This window comes from Phallusia mammillata, chromosome 5, assembly GCF_965637545.1.
Source record: "Phallusia mammillata chromosome 5, kaPhaMamm4.hap1.1, whole genome shotgun sequence".
NCBI lineage: Eukaryota > Metazoa > Chordata > Ascidiacea > Phlebobranchia > Ascidiidae > Phallusia > Phallusia mammillata.
Window position 1 is genome coordinate 10,692,109 of NC_137256.1, and position 13,078 is coordinate 10,705,186.

General features: G+C 45.3%; 2 protein-coding genes across 2 annotated transcripts; both read left to right on the forward strand.

The window, feature by feature from the left end:
* Positions 1-1,716: 1,716 nt before the first annotated feature.
* LOC145229540 (uncharacterized) lies at positions 1,717-2,658 on the forward strand. The gene has a single exon (XM_080094896.1). The coding sequence runs from the start codon at positions 1,792-1,794 to the stop codon at positions 2,656-2,658; it is 867 nt and encodes a 288-aa protein (XP_079951022.1). The 5' UTR covers positions 1,717-1,791.
* A 2,045-nt stretch (positions 2,659-4,703) lies between these two features.
* Positions 4,704-6,194, forward strand: LOC145230541 (uncharacterized). Its single transcript, XM_080095980.1, has one exon. It carries the CDS (start codon positions 4,797-4,799, stop codon positions 6,180-6,182), a length of 1,386 nt encoding a protein of 461 aa, XP_079952106.1. The 5' UTR covers positions 4,704-4,796; the 3' UTR covers positions 6,183-6,194.
* Positions 6,195-13,078: the final 6,884 nt, after the last annotated feature.

A 13,078-nucleotide genomic window follows, 5' to 3' on the forward strand; every position in this document is an offset into this window, starting at 1 on the left:
TCCCGGTTGCACCGAAGCGGATGTGCGTTCGGGCGCCATGGCAACGGCAACTCGTAAACCTTGCTTAAATTGCACACTGGTTTTCATTTTATCCAAGAGGAACCTGTCTTCACGCGACATAGGCATCGCGTCGGGGTTGGTGTCTTGAAAGTCGGTCTTCCACATTCGCTCTAACTTCTCTTGCAGCGAATCATCGGCAACTTGAGTAAAGTTGATGGAAAACAAATCTGTTGACCTTTTAGAGAGAGGTCCTGCGAATGCCCATCCAAGTGGAACCCTGAATGCAATATGTTACGTCGTTTTTGTCAACTGCTGTAAATATAACTTTGTCCAGCAAACGTATAACAATTGTCCTGTGACGCAACAGTTAGTGTTCCATTGCGTGACAATTAATGTTCCAATGCGTGACGTCAATTGCCTGTGTACTGTGTATGTTGCAATCATTTGTAACTTGCCTCGTGGTGTACGTTTGTGAACTGCTGACTGGCAGAATTTGAATTGAAGCCATCAATCTAAACTCTGATACCTTTATTTAGCAGCTAGAAAGTATAAATAAATTGCTGAGTTTGATAAAGCTTCATTTGTGAACCATTTTGCTGGTAAGTTTGGCTTTGTACTGTAATGTGAAGTTTTGTTCTAAACCTGTAAATGTTTGGTTGTTTGTGCAGGATTTGTTCGGCTTTTAAAGCATCATTTAATACCAAAACCCCTGTGGCCAAACAGTCGGTATGTTTACTTTATTGCGTGTTATATTGTGATTCATGCTTTATATGCTTTCGTTTTTCTTGTGCAGAAAAACCGGAATTGACCATACCATTAAAACGAATTGTCGTTCCTTTATGGTGTCCGCGTTTTTTTTTATTGAGCCACATTGTGTGACGTTTGCGTGAAAACAGGGGAACACGCGACAGAAAACGTTACATAAAAGTTTTTCGACTGGCCGACTGTCAATTGTCCAGTACCAACGCAATCACGACGAAGATGGCAGCAGACGATCCCGAGTTCGATTTAGACGACGTGAACCAGCGCACGGAAGAATGGGTCGAGGCGAGTGTTCACTCCTTCCGCGATTGCGAACCCTCTACATCGAATCCGCTGGAGAATGTAGCGCAACGCCCACCATCAGTGGATGGTTCGATGATAAGTAGCGTGCGCACATTATCTAGTTCGGCTATCTTAGAAATGAAGCGGAGATCGAAATTAAAACTTCAAAATTTACGTCTGCGAATACAGCAGAATTATGAGTTACAGTCTATCCAGAGGGAGAGGGAACGTGTTGAACGCGAAGGAGAAAGCCAGCGCCGTGAAGAAGAAAGTCAGCGCCGCGAAAAGGAAGAACTTCGTTTGCGCGAAGAGGAGGATAAACGACGGAAGTTGGATGAGATCGAAAAGGCAATCCGACTCAAACATGCCCTTCACATGGCAGAACTGGAAGTGAACTCCTACGAGGAAGACCCCGTTGAAGTACCCCTATCTGTTCCATTGGTAGGATTAGGTACGGCGGTAACGCATCCCTTGATTACAAAGTCCGACGAACCAAGTAAGTCTGTTCCGCCACCTATTAAACCCAGAAAGCTATGTTTGAAGCCCGAAGCCACTCCGTTCGTGCCCACATGTTGTTGTAATTGTGCAAACACCAGTAGTGTTGTTGGCGAAGTCCGCGAATTGTCAATATCTGATCCGCCAGTATGCGCTTTGTCGGAGCCCCAACCGTCCACTAGTAATCAGCGACCTGTTAAGAAAGATGCTAGACTGCCACCCCCACAGATATCAAAGTTTGCCGGTGATCCTATGGAGTACCATGCCTTTATTCGTAGCTTTAAATGCCATATTGCTGAACATGTTTCTGACGACGACGTGCGCCTCAGTTACTTGCAGCAATTTTGTGTCGGTGATGCTAACGATTTGATTAAGCATTGTTCCATGCTCAGTGGAGAAGGAGGATACGCCGAGGCCCTAAAACTGCTAAAGGAAAATTATGGCAAGGATCGCATCGTTGCGCGCACCTGCTTAAACCAGCTACAGTACGGACCGAAACTTCGCTCGGAAGACGTCCATAGCATGCAGAAATTCGCGAGGTTGATGAAGACATGTCAAGTGGTACTATCCCAATTCGAAGGCAACGCAGGTTTGGACACATTTCAAAATTTGTTGGCGATTGTGCGTCGTTTGTCCAGTGACATGCAAGAGCAATGGGACAAAGAGGTCGCCCGTATAATTAAAACCCATGATCGAGAACCTAATTTCGACGACCTTACCGAATTTGTCGATAATCAAGCTGCCGTGGCAAGTTCGTCGTTTAGACGGGCCCATCACCCCGTACGGGAGACGCCTAGTGGGCAAAGAAAAACTAGGGCTGCGACGTACGTCGTGTCGTCTGAGCTGCCGGGAACTGAAGCCCCGCAGGCTCGCTGTTTGTTTTGCACAGGGCTCCATGATTTGACCACTTGCAACTCGTTTGAAAAGAAGCCTGTCTACCAACGATACGAATTTGCACGGAGGCAAAGTGCTTTAAGTGTTTGCAGAAAGGACATAATGCAAGAGATTGCAAGGAGGAGGATCCGTGCAAGATCTCCGGTTGTGATTCCAACTCTCATCATACGCTGCTACATCGGGAGGTTTCTAGAGCAGAAGCCAACCGCAGTTCTGCTCCTGTAGAAAAGGTAACCAGCGAAGTTAATTCATTTCACTTGGCGTCAGATTCCAAGCCCTCTGCAATATGTGGCAATACCAGTATATGTGGTGATATGTACATGAATATCGTGCCAGTTCGGGCGCGAAATGGCAACATAGAATTTCTCACTTCTGCATTTTTGGACTCTGGTGCCACTAAATCTATGTGTAGTCAACGGCTAGTGGATGCCCTACACTTGCAAGGAGAGTCTCGTACTGTATCGCTTCGAACTGTAGGCCACGAGCAAATTATGCCAACGAAAATAGTTTCCCTGTTTGTTGCTCCTGCCTTCGATGATGGACCTAGTATTAACCTTAACAGTGTAATGGCCATCGATAAGGTCCCGGTAAAAACTAACAAGTTACCATCAAAGACTAAACTGAAAAGGATGTCATACTTACGCGTATTAGAGTTTCCACAGATCGAAGGTGGAGAAGTGACACTTATGATTGGCGTCGATGCTCCTGAACTGATGGTTTTCCAGGAGACGCGCTGCGGCAGCCGCGAACAACCCATTGCAGTAAAAACGGCCCTTGGGTGGTCTTTGTTGGGGCCATCGTTTGCGCCCACCAGCGGAACACGCATTGATTTAAACTACGTAATTAGTTTTGACGACAACGTGAGCAAAGAGATCGACTGTCTGTGGAGAACCGATTTTTCTGATTTTTTTTCGTGAGCGATACGTTGGCACTGTGGAAACCTATATCCAAAAGGGATACGCGAAAAGGATCTCTTCGCACGATCGCGGCCAAAGTAAACGAGAGTGGTATCTTCCACATCACCCTGTTTTGCACCCGCGCAAGCCTGACAAGGTGCGCGTCGTGTTCGATTGTGCCGCAAAGCATGCAGGCGTTGCATTAAACGATGCCCTAATGAGTGGCCCAGATCTGATGAACAACTTAGTAGGCGTCCTGACAAGGTTCAGAAAGGAACCCTTGGCGGTTGTGTCAGACATTGAATCCATGTTTCATCAAATCCGGGTAAGGCCAGAAGACACTGCGAGCCTTCGTTTCTTGTGGTGGCCCAAGGGCGATCTGTCCTAGCCAGCGGAAGACCACGAGATGACTGTACATCTTTTTGGCGCAACGTCCTCTCCGAGCTGCGCCGCTTTCAGCTTGCTCCAAACTGCGGAAGAGTTTGGCCACGAGTTCAGTGCTGCAGCCACTACAGCGGTAAAATCAAATTTCTGCGTGGACGATTGCCTTGCAAGCGTGGCGGCCGAGGACGAAGCAATTATGTTGGTGAAAGACTTAGGTCGGCTCCTGCAAAGAGGTGGGTTCCACCTAACCAAGTGGATGAGCAACAGTAATAGAGTTTTACAATCAATTCCTTCTGACGAACGGTCCAAGATGGCGAAGAATCATGATCTTAATTCAGACGAAGCTGGAAGAATTTTGGGCGTGTTTTGGAACGTCCCAAATGACGAATTTGGATTTGATGTGCAGATGCCGAATAAGTCGCTGACGCGCCGTGGAATTTTGTCTGCCGTCAGTGCGCTGTACGACCCCTTGGGTCTTGTTGCTCCTGTTACAGTAAGTGCCAAAATACTGTTGCAGGACCTTTGTCGTCAAGGGTTAGGATGGGACGAAGACATTTCAAATGAAGATGCTGATCGTTGGAGAAGCTGGATGGAAGGACTTCCTATGTTAAGCCAAGTACGGGTGCAACGCTGCATTAAGCCTCCTTACTTTGGAAAGATATAGTTAAGATGGAAATGCACCATTTTGCTGACGCATCGTCTTCGGCCTACGGGGCAGTTTCTTATCTGCGCCTTGTTAACCACAATACGCAGGTGCATTGTTGTTTTTTGCTTGGCAAGTCACGACTTGCACCGATACATACGGTATCCACACCACGCTTGGAGTTGACGGCAACGGTGCTAGCGGTTAAAATGGATGGCTTTCTGCGACGAGAGTTGGACTGCCCCGACTGCGAATCGAGGTTCTGGACAGATTCCATGTCGGTGTTGATGAGCATTAGGAATTCTACAAAACGTTTCGAAACCTTTGTAGCAAACTGACTGGCAAAGATTGACAGTGGAAGCAGAAGTGAGCAGTGGCGACATGTTCCGTCCAAATTAAACCCTGCCGACGACGCCTCACGTGGCTTGTCGGTGAAGAAAATGGTGAATAACAACGTTTGGCTAACCGGCCCACGGTTTCTTTGGGATGACGAATCTACTTGGCCTAAAGAAGAAGAAGTTTCAAATAGAGATGATTTTTTAATGGAAGCAAAGAAGGTCAGTGCAAATTTCACGTGTGGAAACGCTTGCGAGACGGATTCTATCTCAAAACTGATCAATCATTACTCCGATTGGAATCGCCTACGACGTGCAACCGCTTGGTTGTTACGGTATAAGCGCGTTTTATTGTCGAAACGGTGTGCAGATACAAATACGACCATTCCGAAAGGAACCCTTCAGGTTCAAGAGCTTCAAGAAGCTGAATTGGCACTGTTTCGAATTGTGCAACAACAAGCCTTTCCAGAGGTGCTTGAAAATCTGCGAAAAGGCAATGGTCAGTGGAAGAAAACGAAGCACTCTCGTACGTTTGACAAGCTTGGCCCCACCCTTAGCAACGGTCTCCTACGCGTTGGAGGGAGACTTGAATTGGCTTCTATTTCGGATGATGCGAAGCATCCTATTATACTTCCAGGCAGACATCACCTCACAGACTTACTGATTGTCAAGTTTCATAGGGACGTTGGTCACTCAGGAATGAGTCACACCTGGTCTGAAATCCGTCAAAAATTTTGGATTATAAAGGGCGGAGCTGCTGTACGCCGTGTGTTGGGCAATTGTGTGTTTTGCAGGAAACGAAATGCGCCCGTTGGCGAGCAACTTATGGCCAGATTGCCGATTGATCGTGTGAACTCCCATAGCCCTGCGTTCACGTACGTTGGCGTTGATTATTTTGGACCGCTAATGGTGCGCCAAGCAAGAAGCCAAGTGAAGGTGTACGGCTGTCTATTTACCTGCATGACGGTCAGGGCAGTGCATCTGGAGGTAGCTGACAGTTTGTCAACGAATGCCTTTATCAACTGCCTGCGAAGATTTATCGGACGACGTGGCAGACCAACTAAGATTTGCAGCAACAATGGAACAAACTTTGTCGGAGCCGTGCGTGAGCTAAAAGAGGCTATCGGAAGATGGAATCAACAGAGCATTGATGACTTCTTAAGACAACAGGACATCCAATGGTCGTTTAATCCTCCTGCGGCAAGCCATATGGGCGGTGTCTGGGAAAGAATGATCAGGTCTGTAAGAAGAATTCTTTCTGCGTTGCTGACGGCACAAAGCGTGACCCGCGACACTCTTGAAACGGTGCTTGTTGAAGCGGAGTCAATTCTCAACAGTAGACCCATTGTTCCAGTGGTTATGGACCCACAATCGGACGAGCCGTTGACTCCCAATCATTTGATTTTGTTGCGGTCGTCGCCCAACATGCCACCTGGCGTGTTCGTGAAGAAGGACTGTTATGTTCGCCACCATTGGCGACAAGTGCAATAACTAGCTGACCAGTTTTGGCGTCGCTGGGTGCGTGAATACTTACCCACTGTCATTGAACGACAGAAGTGGTTTTCGAAGCAGAGGAACATCGAGGCAGGCGACCTAGTGTTGGTTGTAGACGAATCCATTCCGCAAGCACGTTGGAGAATCGAGTGATGTCGACCTTTCCGGATGCGCATGGTGTCGTGCGCTCTGCACTGGTGAGAACCGGTGCCTCCTCTGTCAGACGACCGATCACCAAACTGTGTTTGGTGATGGACTCCCGCGGTTATTGCGCGACCGGCAAATTGTAAACGGTTTTGCGATGTTCATTTTCGTTTGTTTTGTTCGGTATATATTCAACGACGTTTTGTGTTTTAGAATGTATGTCCCCCTGGAGATACATTCGGGTGGGGGTATGTTACGTCGTTTTTGTCAACTGTTGTAAATATAACTTTGTCCAGCAAACGTATAACAATTGTCCTGTGACGCAACAGTTAGTGTTCCATTGCGTGACAATTAATGTTCCAATGCGTGACGTCAATTGCCTGTGTACTGTGTATGTTGCAATCATTTGTAACTTGGCTCGTGGTGTACGTTTGTGAACTACTGACAGGCAGAATTTGAATTGAAGCCATCAATCTAAACTCTGATACCTTTATTTAGCAGCTAGAAAGTATAAATAAATTGCTGAGTTTGATAAAGCTGCATTTGTGAACCATTTTGCTGGTAAGTTTGGCTTTGTACTGTAATGTGAAGTTTTGTTTTAAACCTGTAAATGTTTGGTTGTTTGTGCAGGATTTGTTCGGCCTTTAAAGCATCATTTAATACCAAAACCCCTGTGGCCAAACAGTCGGTATGTTTACTTTATTGCGTGTTATATTGTGATTCATGCTTTATATGCTTTCGTTTTTCTTGTGCAGAAAAACCGGAATTGACCATACCATTAAAACGAATTGTCGTTCCTTTATGGTGTCCGCGTTTTTTTTTATTGAGCCACATTGTGTGACGTTTGCGTGAAAACAGGGGAACACGCGACAGAAAACGTTACACAATAGGTTGCTTCGGTTTTCCCTTTCGTACCTCTTACACGAGAAAGGCCTCTGGAACGTCCAGCCCGATCAGCAGCAAAGCTTCACTGCAATCTACCTGCGGGAATGACAGGTCTCTGATATGAGGCAGCGCATCCAATTCCGCGTTTCTCGGAAACTTGTTGGCGGTAATAGGCATACAATCAACAGCGAACACCTCGGGAAGTTGCACGGTTGCGGAGCCGTCGAGCGAAGCAACAGATAAATTGACCCTTTTGCCCTCGCGCCTGCGACTGTCTCCGTTGACCGTTTTAAGCGTTGCGTTGCTCGGTTCACCTCGCAGACCAATTAGCTTGTCCGTCAGTTTCTTGTCGCACAAGGTAATGCCCGAACCAGTATCTAAAAGAGCGTACGTATCAACAGCCCTACCGTTAGCACGGACCTTGACCGCAACCATCATCAAGTTGACGCTCTGTCTACCAGAAGAAGCATGACAGTCCTTTCCAATCGCCGACACAACCGAACAAACAGTCCGTTCCGGCACAGGTCCTTTGACAGCAGACTCGTCCTCTCTCTTCTGTGGCGGATGCAACAAGGTGTAGTGAGCTTCGTTGCAGTCCCTTACGGTACACGCCTTGGGGCTGTTGCACTTAGTGGCAAAGTGCCCAAATCTGAAACAATTATCTCAGAGTCTGCGGCGCCGGGTGACGCGCAGACGATCACGGTAACACCGGGATTTAAATTCCTCGCATTTAGCAAGCACGTGGTTTCCCGAACAGCACTGACACAGCGGGGCGGTGGGAAAATGGGAAGGTCCAGCACGAGCCTTAGGCCTAGATTCTTGTTCGCTTACAACGACATGACTGGAAGCCTTTACGTGACTACTTTTACCTTTCGCCCTTTTGGCTTCGTTACGATGCTCATCCACAGGCGGCTAAACAACGAGTTTGCAATCTGGTCCTCCGTTTCCACGAAAGTAACAAGATGTTCGAACAGAGGTTCACGGCCAGTCTCTCTGATTGTTGCTGCGACACGCCTTTTCCAAGCCTCCTGCATCTTGAACGGCAGACGATTCACGACAGCAATCAACGTAGGGTAATTATTCATCTCGGAATGCTCGTCAATGTCTGAAAGTGTAAGTAAACAATCGCGCAGCGACTGCGCAAGCTCGCTCAAACCAGCAGCATCATTCGGTCGCAATTCTGGACCGTTGACAACACACCTTACACATGCATGAGCGATTATATGTGACTTGCCATACTTGTCGTAGAGCAACTTTCTCGCTTGTTGGTACCCGTTTTCCTTTAGTCTAAAGCAGTGTTCAATCAGTTTACGGGCCTTGCCGTCACAATGCTGCGCCAAATACGACAATTTGGCACCATCGTCGTCGACCTTGTCGTCGATACGAGAATCGAAATTGCGAACGAACTTCCAATAATCCATTGGATTGCCGTCAAAGACGAGAACTTTGGGCTTTGGTCTGTTTATATGTTTCACAAGCGATGCAATCTCAAAGTCATGTACACCAGTTGGCTTGACAGAAACATATGTACAAGAATTATTTACAATTGGGTTTGCTGCGGTGAAAGAACTTTTCTCATCAAACGAAGATTTGAATTTAGGCGCATATTGTGACAGGGGCTCTGACGGAGCAACATAGTCAACCACATACCGCTGGTCAGGAGGGCTTCGCTGCGACGTGACAGGCGGTGACGTGAACAATACGCGACGTTGATCCTCCAGAGTCTTCTCCTGGGGAGGCGTGGTCGATTCACCAGAACCTTCCTTTACCGTCACGTACTCCGTGTTTCCTGACATCTCGTCCCATACCTTCTCTTGAACCTCTGCGGCTTGTAGCTGGTGCTGCAGTTCTAGCATTTCCATTTTATCCCTTTGGCGCTGTTCCTCCTCAGCACGACGAATTTCTTCTTGTGCACGTCGCATATCTTCTTCGCGCGAGCTGTGTCGTTACTTTAACTCTAGTTCTACTATTAGTCGAAGAACTAGAGCGCCTACTTCGTCCGCGGAACGAGTCGTTGTCCTTTGGACTCTTATCACCGCTTTCACTCGGACTAGCTATGTTAATAGGTAAAACATTGCTAGATAAAGAATTTACCTCACGAAACCAGTGAGAAACACGGTCATCGAATTCGGTCTTGTTTTTTCTCACGCTTGCTAGTTCGTCGGCAAGATCAGGATGCGCCTCGTAGGCAGCAACAGCATCGACAAAAAGATGTTCCAGCGCAACCAATACCGTCTCGAGCATCTGCTTGTTGTGGTGGTCCTTCATCAGGTACTCGGCGACTAGGTACTGTTCACTGAGACGTCGACGACAATCAGCGACCGCATCAGGAGTCGTGACGTTTGATTGACTCATCTTGGACCGCTTAAATAGTCAACAAACGGTTAAAACTTGTCTTCAACACACGGTTGAAGCTTTCTTCAACGGTAAACTACTGTTCAGCGAACAGTTAAACTTGATCTCGAAAAGCAGTTGAAACCTGATTTCAACTGCAAATTGTGTTCAACACCCAGTTGAAACTTTCATGTAACGTCCCGTGAACGCGCCCCGGTAACAGCGCGGAACGTCACACGGGGGGGATTGAAACGCGATTCCTAAAGGTCTCCAACACGCAGTCCACACAGATAGGGTGTTTTGTAGATCTTATATTCAAACACTTTCAATGAAGAATGAAGAGGACGGTGGGAGGCGATAGAAACGATCGGAAACGAATAGAAAACGGTTTCTACAAAGACATGGCATTAGCACTGTACTTTAAATGTAGGAATGTAACTTTAAGCTCACCAACTGTTATGGGAACCGGAAGAAAACAAATAACATGGGCGATCCCAGAAAACACTGTCACACACCTAAATACACAATAAAAACATGAGACCACAATATGCCATTATGACGTCATACACAATGCTTACCAAGCTATGTAGAGCAACAGTGTAGAAAGTCACGCTTCACGCGAGTATCGTACAAGAACGCTGCGTAAACAATTACAACTTTAGAAACTTGAATGAACCCAACTACACGTACAGTACGACTATTAAAAAAGGGAAATGACATTTAGGTCATTGCAGTTTAGGTCAAATTCACAGCGGTTAGCATTCATTATGGTAATTCACAATATTGAGTCATTAAACACATATATACAAAGTGACTCACCAATAATCGTCAACACGACAATAAACAGCTTTTCTACAACAAACGACGCAGCACCGTGCTCCACGGAAGTAGGCAATGAAAAGAACTAAACCACGTTGCGTTATTACACAAAACTGGCAGTCGATTGTTACGTCACACAACGCACTAGGTTACAACACAAGTTGTAGTAAAGAAAAGCGGGAATCAATAGAAATCGGCAATTACTGGCAAATAGGATGTAACACTACCTGTCCAGTATAAAGCCTTTTTGTGTGTAGACTCGTAAACCGTTTCTTTCAAAAAATATTTTTCATTGTTTTTATCGCAAAAAGAAGAATAAAACCGAAAATCTTGATGCTTAATAAAAAAACCCTAAGACTATAGCGTATCCGGTTTTGGGTGGGTTTTCGCCGGAATATTCCAGTTTCCAACTGGTTCTAGCCGGTTTTAGCCTCCTGTCGAACCTCCAAACCGGTTTAAACCGGAATCGAAAATCGACAATTTTGACCCGATTTTCGAAAAAAACCTAAGGCAATAGCCTTTCCGTTTTTTCGATTTTTGGGGGTCAAAAAATCAAAGAAAAATCCGGTTTTGGGTGGGTTTTCGCCGGAATATTCCAGTTTCAAACTGGTTTTAGCCTCCTGCCGAACCTCCAAACTGGTTTAAACCGGAACCGAAATCGACAATTTTGACCCGATTTTCGAAAAAAACCCTAAGGCTATAGCCTTTCCGTTTTTTTGATTTTTGGGCGTAAAAAAATCCAAGAAAAATCCGGTTTTGGGTGGGTTTTCGCCGGAATATTCCAGTTTCAAACTGGATCTAGCCGGTTTTCGCCTTCTGCCGAACCTCCAAACCGGTTTAAACCGGAATCGAAAATCGACAATTTTGACCCGATTTTCGAAAAAAACCTAAGGCTATAGCTTTTCCGTTTTTTCGATTTTTGGGGGTCAAAAAATCGACGAAAAATCCGGTTTTGGGTGGGTTTTCGCCGGAATATTCCAGTTTCAAACTGGTTCTAGCCGGTTTTAGCCTCCTGCCGAACCTCCAAACCGGTTTAAACCGGAATCGAAAAACGACAATTTTGACCCGATTTTCGAAAAAAAAACCAAGGCTACTTTTGACACTGTAAGTAAACGAAACAGGAGAGACGCAGGGGCATCGTGGCTATATTTAAACAACCATGGAAAATGCAACGAATTTACACCAATTCGAAGTTTATCCACTTAATCAAAACTGAATTTTGTGTATTGCTTTGAGGAATATGTTTAATAAAGCAAATGTTTCAAGCGTAAAATTACATAAGTTTCGCGAAACATTTGTTTACCGAGGTTCAAGGTGTAATCGTAAAGCAAATACCACACTCAGAGCGGATGTTATGTACTTTGTTTTTGTGCATTGATGCGTATGATGGGCGCAACTTTTACCCGCTGTGATCTACCTGTGAGGTCGTATGTGTGCACCAAAAAAGGAATCAGATTTCAGCAAACGCTGCCACGATTCGCTTCAGTGCAGTTTGGGTATACGCCTGTCATAAACAGCAAAATCTAGTGAACGATGACTTATACCAGGGGTGGGGAACCTTTTTGTTTATAAAGGCCACCAAACGGTTTATCGACACTCGTTTAGGCCGCACAGACTATTTCCCAGGCCAAGGACAGTGATGTTCAAACTTTTTGACTCACATAATGGTCGTTTTGCTATTTCCTCGCAGAGCTGTAGGACTTACGGTCCAATCTAATTAAAATTCTTCACTACATTTCAACTTTAACTAAAACATTCAGGATATATTTAACCTGGGCACTCGCTTGTTTACAAATATCAATGATCTAAGAGCAGCTTGTGACATCACAGACGAGTCAAGTCATACTTTGCTGACAAAACCTGACTTAAAAGTAAAAAAAAAAGGTTGTGGAATTCAGCGTTTTATCGTGGTGGAATGCATGACGACATAATACCCTATTGTCGCTGATCATTGTTACAGAGCATTTTTCGTTCTCCAAAAAAGTCAAAACCGACTCGGCTACTACGAAGATGACTTTGTACATTCAACATTCAACCGAAGTATGGCGCCATACCTTCTTACAAATTGACTATTTTGATGAATTTTAAAACCTTTCCGTGATGTTGAGCATTAAATGTTATTCAGTTCGCAGTGCAAGATAGGTTGATTCCTGTAATCATATTAAAAGCGTTTATTGCCCAACTTCAGATATGTTTACGATACACGATGTCGGTCAACGTATTAAATCGTTCGTGGGGTTCGAAAATACTAATTTTTGTATCTGGTTTTGGGTACATTAAAGTTTCTTGTGTAGAAATTAGACCTTAAATTTGAAGCTCAACAACCATTATTCAGAAATGTTACACTGCTTGCACTCGAACAATTGTAGTAAGTGAGAAATTTTTTCACGATTACAGACAGAACAAGAGTTCTGCCCAGTGCGTTTTCGCAAAAAAGCAAGTTCTGCCCCAGTGCCCTTTGCATGGGTAAGCGTTTACCACACATTATAGATTGCGATCAGTCTGTTCAAAGTACAGTCAAACTTCGATACTATGCCACCCTTTGGGACCGAGAGAAAGTGGCATAGTGGCGAGGGTGGCATAATACCGAGGGTTGGTTGTAAAAAAAAGTCTTGTGACGTGACAATGTACTGTAATGCCACGTTGTGTTGTACGATTGTAATTTATTACAGTATACAGTATAAGGTACAGTATGTAGTATAATTTATTAC

Bases quoted from the DNA above. Each gene is read 5' to 3' on its own strand.
- LOC145229540 (XM_080094896.1), top strand. From the start codon at position 1,792: ATGGAGTACCATGCCTTTATTCGTAGCTTTAAATGCCATATTGCTGAA.
- LOC145230541 (XM_080095980.1), top strand. From the start codon at position 4,797: ATGGTGAATAACAACGTTTGGCTAACCGGCCCACGGTTTCTTTGGGAT.